The sequence below is a fragment of the Coptis chinensis genome, chromosome 1 (assembly GCF_015680905.1).
Source record: "Coptis chinensis isolate HL-2020 chromosome 1, ASM1568090v1, whole genome shotgun sequence".
Taxonomy (NCBI): domain Eukaryota; kingdom Viridiplantae; phylum Streptophyta; class Magnoliopsida; order Ranunculales; family Ranunculaceae; genus Coptis; species Coptis chinensis.
This window is the reverse complement of record NC_141456.1, coordinates 9,942,253-9,952,353: the sequence shown is the minus strand read 5'-3', so window position 1 is coordinate 9,952,353 and position 10,101 is coordinate 9,942,253. Positions and strand designations below refer to the sequence as shown.

At 35.7% G+C, this 10,101-nt stretch overlaps 1 protein-coding gene and 1 long non-coding RNA gene across 2 annotated transcripts; both read left to right on the top strand.

The window, feature by feature from the left end:
* Nucleotides 1–2,267: 2,267 nt before the first annotated feature.
* Nucleotides 2,268–2,868, top strand: LOC147521998 (uncharacterized). Its single transcript, XR_015194834.1, has 2 exons — nt 2,268–2,404; nt 2,534–2,868. It is a non-coding gene; the product is annotated as an uncharacterized LOC147521998 (long non-coding RNA).
* Nucleotides 2,869–6,984: 4,116 nt separating this feature from the next.
* LOC147521997 (uncharacterized) lies at nt 6,985–9,171 on the top strand. Its single transcript, XM_086566957.1, has 3 exons — nt 6,985–7,346; nt 7,665–8,813; nt 8,985–9,171. The coding sequence occupies exons 1-3, from the start codon at nt 6,985–6,987 to the stop codon at nt 9,169–9,171; spliced, it is 1,698 nt and encodes a 565-aa protein (XP_086423083.1).
* The last annotated feature ends 930 nt before the right edge of the window (nt 9,172–10,101 follow it).

The window sequence follows — 10,101 nt, the reverse complement described above, 5'->3', positions numbered from 1 at the left end:
TATTCTTGGATTTGTAATACTGATGTGTCACTATCATAAAATCTCTAGAGTGGCAATATTTTCCATTTATTTACAAGATGAAGATTTTAGTCGGTATTTGAGATCGACCTTAACAATTAGGCAAAAAGATGCAGTTTCCTAAAAGATATTATTATTTCCTTCTTTTGTGGTCTTACACACATCTGATGCATCTTTATGTGTTGATTAAATTATTAACTAAATGCATCTTTATGTGTTGATTAAATTATTAACTAAAGCTGAATTTTGCTTCAAATCCCTGCATGTCATTCTTGAGTGAGCTCTCTATTTGTTACATTTGTATGTGCTTTGAGCATGTTGTGTAATACATATTGGTTCCTTTTTCATCATTGTGATAGGTCAAGGAGCCTATTCTTCAATAATTCCACGAGTGTTATAAGTTATAAGTTACAGACAAAGTACGCATGAAAGTTATATATATATATATACCAGCCACAATGATAGGTCGATGATAAAATTTGAGCATGTATCTGCTCCTTAACTATAGCTACAATAATTAATGTCTCAAATAGGCACAATATAATTTATGATTTCCTTTTACTGTATCATGGCCATTAGGCTGTTATGCACATGTTGTTTATTTTCTTTATATATATGCTAAGGTTTTTCCCAAACTAGATGTAATAATGGTATTCAAATTAGTAGCCGAGTATCTATTTACTTAATCTGATCTATCAGCAGTTGAACTACTTACCAATGCACTTGCTATAGCTGCTGTAAGACCCGTTTCTCATTTATTGAAAGGTATATGAATTGTTTTTATTAGGCACTGATTTAACAATGGCTTGCTTTGGATCATACAAAGAATATATAGGCCTTTTCTCACTTCTTTTGGAGATTTAAAGTGGGATGAATTGGAATGCAACCTCAAGCGTCTCGCACCTATGCATGTAGCAAGGCCAAACTTGAGTGACGGCTATTTTTGAACGAGATACACCCTGTAGCAAGAGTTTAGTCTAATGATGTGTCAGTATGTATTTTATGTACTTAACAGGATGTGCCAATGCTCGCATTCAATAAAATTGTTAAACATCAAGGAAAACAATTAAAAATGAATGTCATTGAATAAGAGTACTGGAGCAGTTTGTTTGTCGGAAAATAAGAGCACTATTGGTTTTTGAATATTTTGTCCATGAGCTTTGTTACGTGGGCTATTCGGAGTCTAGACATGGGACCTTTTCCAAGGTGTATAGCAGTATAAGTGTGTTGCTGCTCCTCTTTTCAGTATGATGATTGATTAGCGGAAAAAGGAAGGTTTCTGAATTTGTCTCTAATTGGTCCACATCATCACAGGGCACAATCAAACAATTTATGGAGGCAGCGCAACTGCAAACGTATTGAAGGAGACTTTCAGGTTGCATCCTGCAGTGCCTCTTTTGGTTCCTCATAGCCCAAGTAAACATTGTGTAGTTGGCAGTTATACTGTCCCTAAGGGTGCAAGAGTATTTTTCAACGTATGGGCAATGCACAGAGACCCCGAAGCTTGGGAGAACCCCTTAGTGTTTGATCCTGAGAGATTCCTAGATGTTAGTAAAGGATGTAACTACAAGGGAAATGATTTTCATTATCTCCCATTTGGTTATGGGAGAAGGATATGTGTAGGGATTCCTTAGCTGAAAGAATGTTAATATCTGTATTGGCTTCACTCTTGCACTCATTTAATTGGAAGTTGCCAGAAGGGACTAAGCTGGATTTATCAGAGAAGTTTGGGATTGTTTTAAAGAAAAGAATACCATTGGTTGCCATTCCTAGCCCAAGATTGTTAAAATCGCTTAAACATATGGTATGAGTACGTGTTCTATTCCTTGATTGTTGCGTTATATTTTGATATAGTTTATATAGGTGAGGATGATAAGAATTGTTAACTAGGACAATAATAACCCAAAAATAGAAATAAAACCCTTGTCAAAAAAAAAAAAAAAAAAAACATAAACCCTTCAAACAAAGTTTGTAATAAATCATTAGCTATCAATATACATATATTATTTATTCAAGTGGACTTTAGGCTTTTGAGTCATTAGCTATATATGTAGCATGTCTGGCCATAGGCCGGGCCAAATGGCTAGTAAATAGTAGAGATTTAGAAAGTAAACTGCATATTATTGTCACTAAAAAAAAAAAGTACAATGTACTAAAGTTTTAGATTTCAAAAATTACATTGGCATATCCCGGTAATTTGGTCAAATATAAAAAATAATCTGATCTTATGTCTATTTTGTCCTCTTTCGCCCAAACTCAATTTCTCATTTTTCAATTTATTTTTTTCTTCGGTGACAAACTCTCTCTCTCCATTATCAAAATCAATGATTGCACATATCTTTACTTCAATCTCTTAATTTGTTGGTCTTTTTTTATTAGATCGAAGGTACGTTATTTCCCCTTAAATTCACTTTACTCATGTCTTAATTTCTTCAAATTTCTCTAACAGAAAAAACACAAAGACTCGATATTTTGATTCTCCTATGTTTCTTTGTTGTCTGATGGTATTCATCAGGTATCGACTGTTTTTTAAACAAGTTATTGGGTATGGATTTTCTGCAAATTCTCGACACTGATGTATCGTCAAATATTTTATCGTGCATGATGACCCATTGGGTATGGATTTTCTGCAAATTCTCGACAATGATGTATCGTCAAATATTTTATCATGCATGATGACCCGTCTGATATTGTTAGTGCTAGTTAGCTATAGTGTTTAGGAAAAATTGGAGAATCTGTGAAACTCTAGATGGGATTGTTTCATTCTTTATATCATATTTTTTGTAATTAGTAATAGAATTTAGAAAAAACTGGAGTATATGTGAGTGCTCTAATTGTCTGATTTTTCCATATTAGTTTCATACTTTTTCGTAATTAGCCAAAGAATTTTACAAATATTAGAGACTTTGTGAATGCTAAAAAAATAGAGCCAATAGAGTATAGCTATAATATATATCTAAAGATACGTACTAGAGAACTTTTCTAAAGACAGACATCATGGGCTGAATCTATAGAAGGTTCAACGCGATATCCTAATATCACACTCGGTCCACGTTGTGTATATATCACACTTGTATAGGTAACCAAGAAAACACCCACATACTTCTGCAGTAAATCAGCACCATATGTATAAATCTTCATCTTGAGGCGACGGAGGATACTAATGTATTCAATAATTGTGGGAGTAGGCTGGTCAGTGGTCACACAAATGTTGTAATATTATCAACTCCTCCATGTTGTGCTTATATACTGCCATTAGATAGTTGACCAATTGATAAACTAACTAATTGTAGTACTCAAATCACCAAGTACTAAAGTTGGTACAAATACCTAATTTTATATCCAACTGGAGGATTTTGTTTCTCTAAATTAAAGCTTACAAGTGTAAACTTACCGGTTAAACCGTATAGCATCCCTTCAGAAAACATAATGTCTAAGAATAACCAAAAACAAATGTTGTCGACTTCTTCTTCTTCTTCCTCCTCCTCCTCCTCCTCTACTACTACTACTACTTCTTCTTCTTCTTCCTCCACCTCTGACTCCATCGACAGTGGCGGAGCCAGGGGGGGCCCAGGGTACGCCCTGGCTCACCCTCAATTTTCCGGAAAAAAAAATATATTATCAGTCAAAAAAAAAAAAAAAAACAAACAAAATAAAAAGGGAAAAAAAACACCATAAACCCAAACAAAATAAATCCCTTAGGCACTCCACTTCTCCTCCTTAACTCCCTTCTCAATTATTCTACTAAAAAGTTTCTACTCTTCTTGACTTCTTGTGGAGTAACTAGGTAAGACTCACATTATTTAGTTTCTTGTCTTCTTTTTTGATGATTGATTCCTATACCATATTATTTAATGGCAACTCTTACTTAATTTCTTGTCATGAATTTACTAAATACTTAGGTTTGCAACTGTAAGGGCAATTTGTATATATGTTGTCTATTTTAGGTCTATTTCTGGTTGTATTTAGGAGTTTTTAGGGAGTCAATGTGTTCTAGTATTAATTATGGTTGTCATTATTGTGACCCGGTGAGACCTGAGGTATGTTTAATTAAATGGTGGAGTTTACTTTTTTAGTCAATAGAGGTTGTGTTAGGGACTTAGGGACGAGAGTTTTTATGCCGGATGCAAGATCAGCATATTGTTGTTCCTTATGAAGATTGAAAATGTTCCAACCCATGCTAGGGTGTTGGAAAATAATAAAAATAGGTCCTTATGTGGTATGTGGATATGATGACTTTTGGTCAAAGATTGTGGAAATGGACTCGTTACTCGTTAGTGAAACCGGTAAAAGTATGTGATCTTGGTTAATAGGACGCGTTTGGTGTTAGTGCTTCTATAGGTGTTCAAGAAGGAATTTGCACCGTGATCTTGTTCTCTACTAGCGTTTTCATTATATATTTGTTCAAGTGGTGGGTTTTAAAATGTGAAAATGCTCCTATTGAGATCTTTTACTCTAACAATACTCGCTTGCCAAATCTTGCCTCAAGTTTCTTCAAAGGGTTGTATACCTAAAGCGTTGGCATTTACCCTCGCTTCAATATTCCTCGTTGTTTAACCGGCTCTTGCCCCTTCTCTGGACATTACATTTTAGAGACTCTTGATCCAATGTTCCTATTGTATTATTTTATAAGATATTTGATGTTCGAAATATAGTTATTTTGTGGTTGGGTTAAGTTTGAATTATTAGTTAAAAGAAATTAGTTATTATTAATTATTTTTTTGTATGTTTGGTTGTTTGGGTGGCTCACCCTCACTCAAATTCCTGGCTCCGCCACTGTCCATCGAGAATCCATTAGACCAATTTTGAGTACCAAAAATGGACCATTCTTCATCGTTGGGTCTACAGATTTCAATAAGAGCAATATCACTACATAAAGATGCAACCACAAGTTCGGAAGAGTTTGGCATTAACCACAAAATTGATTTCTTAAAATAAAAAGGTAGGCACTCGTGCTGTGCCCTTTTGTAGCTGAGTGGTGGCACATATTGTGGTGGAAGACTGATCTGACGTCCAGAAAAAGGATCAAACAGGAAGTTACCATCGTGATTTGCCATTATCAAATAGCCTTGGACTGATCCACAGCAGAAACTCCGACTTGCTAACTTTGGCAGCTTAAGATTATAGATTGTACCTTGTGAGAGACTTAAGAACATTCCAGTTTGTGTGGTTTCATCGCGAGAGATCATTAACCAAGGAAGTCGATTGAGTCCATGAAGGTAGTGTATGTTCTCTACTGCAAGGAGTAGGTCTGAGTTCTGAGTTCTGGCGCTTCAACAAAGACAGCAGACGTCCTTGGATCAGAAACTCAATGCACGTGTCACCTAGTAATCAGGGGACCCGGTTCATGGGGAGTAACTTGTGTCTCTTCGTGCTTCAAGTCCAACTATTGTTAACGTGATTTCGAACGGGATTTCGGTATTCCGTAGAATATTTCGGTGAATCAAAAAGTACTGGGTCGAAAATCAGAAAAACGTTTTCCCAGGAAGTGACAAATCTATAGCTATATACATTTGTTGATTAGATTGATTAATAAAATTAACTCTGGGAAAACGAAGGCAACAAAAGATGATATTAAAATCCCTAAGGCTAAACATATCACTCTTGAGTCTTAACTACTGCATTCTTAAAATTCAAAGAGTTTGTCCATATTATACTCTATGTTTACAGTGATATGAGAAATGCGTGCTTCAGCAAATCAAATAAAGGTTACCACTAAAGCATACTTCCATGAATATGAATTCATATAGGCACTAACAAAAGCGATAATAAGTATCTAAAATTATGAGTAGAGAATATGCCAGACTAACTGTACTGGTGAAAGTACTTGGCAGTTGGCACTTAGATGTCGGATATAGAGGCAACTAGTAAGAGAAATGAATCCACTGGAATCAAAAGAAATATATTCAGTCATCTACTACACTAAATCCAACAAAAATAAACTACACAATAAAAGGGACAAAGTAGAGAATTTGAACGCTAGAAAAAAGTTGCCAAATGTACCAAAAACAAAATACACTTCTTTGACTTCCTGAAACGTTTAGTATCATCCGTTAATACAATGCTCTTTGAATTCTATCTCCGGAGTCCGGACCTCATTTTGCTTATTACAGAATGAGTTGCTAAATATTTGAATCATGCTCAACCGAATACCTTAAGGGTCTTCTAGCATGGCTATATGGATAACAACACAAATCTAATTAGAAAGTTGAAGCACATAGAAATGTGAGATTACAGTAAAAAGTTAAAACTGAAGTAATAGCCGCCGCCAGTGGCGGAGCGAGGGGCCAGGGTACGCCCTGGCTCACCCTCAATTTTTGACCAAAAAAAAAAAGTAATTTTACAACACAGCTAACTAAATGACAAAAGTACATAAAGTACTACCGTCCTTAACGACTCAGCAGTGTCTTTTAGAATTTAGACTATGTCACTTTAGACTATTACCGACTTACCGTGACTCAATAGTATTCAAACTTGAATTAGAATTTACACCATGACTTAAGAGTATTGAACTTGAACTAAAAACTGACAAAAAACAAAATAAAAGCACAACACACACCGAAACCAAAAAAAAAAAAACCCAATACCTTACTCAAGTTTTGACTCTTTGCCTAATCAAAAAGTTAAACAAAATTACAAAACCCACGCCCCTACTTACCCACTTTTCCATAATTCCACCTTTCTCTCTGTTATTTTAATTAGCTATCCATAATTTGATTAATTTCTAAAGTTTGCTAGGTAAGCCTAATATTATTAAATTTCTTGTCTTATTTTTTATCTTTTCATGTTAAGTTGATTCCTAAACCATGTTTTTTAGTTTTTTTGTATTCTTTTTGTGAATTCATTAAACCACATATTTTTATTTAATTTTATTTTGTGAATATCATAATAATATTGGTGGTTTATTTTAGTTAGTGCAATTTCAATTCAGTTGATTAATGGTTTATTTTAATTATTTAAACAGATATGTTAAAGTATTTGATTAAAGGAAAGTCGTTGCCCGCTCAACCTACCCAACCACCTAATAACACAAATAATGTTGTCAGTGTTGAAGTAGGATCCTCCTCAAAGCGAAGTCACCAAGAAACTGAGGATGGTGGTGTTAAACAACCCACGTTAAAGCGGGTTCAACTTGAAAATCGTGAAGAACTACTTGACTTGTCTAGTCTTCAGGGAGACCCTGCACTGAGGAAAAAGATTTTAGATTATCATCCTAATGATCAAGACTCGGTGAGAAGAACATATTTGCTTAGGGGTCCTTGCCAGCCTAATCATGCTTTTCCTCAAAGAACAAGAGGTAAGAGAATCCGACGCTTTCAGAAAGAGTGGTATGAGGAGTTTAGTTGGTTGGAATATAGTATTCACAAGGATGCCGCATTTTGTCTATATTGTTATCTCTTTAAACCTAATAAGGGGGCACAAGGAGGTGGAGATGTTTTTTCTCATAGGGGGTTTACTAATTGGGAAAGAAAAACCAAATTAAAAGAGCATGTTGGAGGACCAAATAGTGCTCATAATATTGCTTACAGGGCAGCACAAGCTTTATTAAATCAAGAGCAGCATATCGAGACATTTCTTCACAGTCAATCTGACCAAGTTTGAAGGGATTATCGAATACACCTAACTGCAATAACTGATTGCATTAGGTTTCTTTTGAGACAAGGTTTAACTTTCCGTGGTCATGATGAATCAGATGAGTCGATCAATAAAAGTAATTTTCTTGAACTTATACAATTTCTGAAAGATCATAACGAAGTCATTAAGAAAGTTATTGATAATGCTCCTAAAAATCGAAAATTGACCTCGCATGATATCCAAAGAGATATTGTGAATTCGGCTGCTGTGGAAACTATAAATACTATTCTAAAAGATTATGGGAATTCATTGTTTGCTATTTTAGTTGATGAAGCACGTGATATATCAATTAAGGAGAAAATGGCAGTCGTTTTGCGTTATGTCGACAAGAAAGGTTGCGTTATTGAGAGATTGTTTGGAGTTGTGCATGTTAAGGAAACTAGTGCAGTAACACTTAAAAAGGCAATCGATGAGTTGTTCTCCAAGCATGGGTTGAGCATATCTAGACTGCGTGGACAAGGGTATGATGGGGCCAGCAATATGCAAAGTGATTTGAATGGCCTAAAAGCACTTGTAATGAAGGAGAATGAGTCTGCATTTTATATTCATTGTTTTGCCCATCAGCTTCAATTAGCCCTTGTAGCAGTTGCAAAGAACCATGAGTCAATCGCTAACATTTTTAGTATTCTCTCTAATGTGGTAAATATTGTTGGAGCATCATGTAAGCGACGGGATATGTTGCGAGATGCAATGAAGGCTAAAGTTGTTGCAACATTACAAAGTGGAGAAATTTCAAGTGGCAAAGGGTTGAATCAAGAGACTAGTCTTAAACGATCTGGTGACACTCGATGGGGTTCACACTATTATACACTTCTTGGCATGATAACCACTTATGGTTCAGTAGTTGATGTGCTTGATAATGTAGCGGAAAATGGTTCAAGCTCGGAACAAAGAGGTGAGGCTTACGGATTATTGGATTCAGTGCAGTCTTTTGAATTTATCTTCAATTTGCATTTGATGAAAGCGATACTAAGAATTAGCAATAATTTGTCAAAGGCTTTGCAGCGTGAGGACCAAGACATTGTCAATGCCATGACTCTTGTTAAAATAACAAAGGTACGCTTACAGGTGATGAGAGATGATGGGTGGGATAGTCTCCTGACTGAAGTTTCTTCATTATGTGCCAAACATGATGTGGTTGTTCCAAATATGGAAGAGAGGTATATGGCTCGAGGGAGGTCTCGATGAAGAGCAGAAGGAAACACCAATTTACATTACTATTATGTTGGATTATTTTATCATTGTATTGATTTGCAAATTCAAGAGTTAAACGACCGGTTTAATGAAGCAAACACAGAATTACTTCTTTATATGGCATGTCTTGATCCTAGTGAATTGTTTGTTGCTTTCGATAAACAAAAGTTGATCCGTTTTGCTCGACTTTATCCCGATGATTTTTCAGAGATAGATCAGATGGAATTAGCGGATCAGCTTAAGAATTATATCATTGATGTACGTTCTGATACTAAGTTTGGTGAAATAAATGGAATTAGCGGCCTAGCCAAAAAAATGGTTTAGACAAAGAAAGACATTGTGTACCAACTTGTTTATTTGTTGATTAAGTTGGCGTTGATTTTACTTGTTACTACTGCCACTGTGGAGAGAGCATTTTCTGCTATGAATATCATAAAGAATCGTCTGCGCAATTGGATGGCGGATGAATGGTTGAATGATTGTTTAATAACATTCATTGAAAAAGAAGTTTTTGATAGCATTGATACCGAATTGATCTTACAACGCTTCTAGAAAATGAAAAAGAACGAAGAAAAAGAAGGCCGCCGAGGACAACTATGAACAAGTACTTGTTTAGATTTGATTTTTTTTTTCTAATACATTAATATATATAATATATATTATTATTATTATTATTATTATTTTGTATGCTTAGTGTTTGTCCCGGGCTGGTGGCTCACACTTCACTTACTTTCCTCGGCTTGGCCGCCGCCACCACACACACACACACACACACACGGGAGTAATCCACTTGGGAGTTGGGCTTACACAACTGACGCATGGTGGTTGTGGAGGTACAATTTAGGCATGACCTTACAATCTCGGAGAATAGGGTTTGTATAAGATGTTTGACTGAACTCAGGTCGGTGCTCTGAGTTGCCTACGTATCAAGTTCTCTGATAAACTGGAATCAAGTCAGACGTAATTCATGTTGAGTGATTGAGTTGGAGATGGAGAGAATGGAGAAGACGTCTTCTTTTATAGGCATAGATCCCCCTTTTGTGCTGTCTTGATGATTGCTTTTACTCATTCCGTTACGAAGTAATGATCTGTCATTAATGATGTTGTTGACCAGCTTGCAGCGGTTACGTTTCCTAGGTCGTTTGGACGACCTGACCTTAGGTCGTATGCATGACCTACTTGTAGTTTGGGCACGTGGTCTGCCACGAGTGGTTAAGAGTGGAGGGTACTGACAGTGGTCAAGCATTTTAAAAT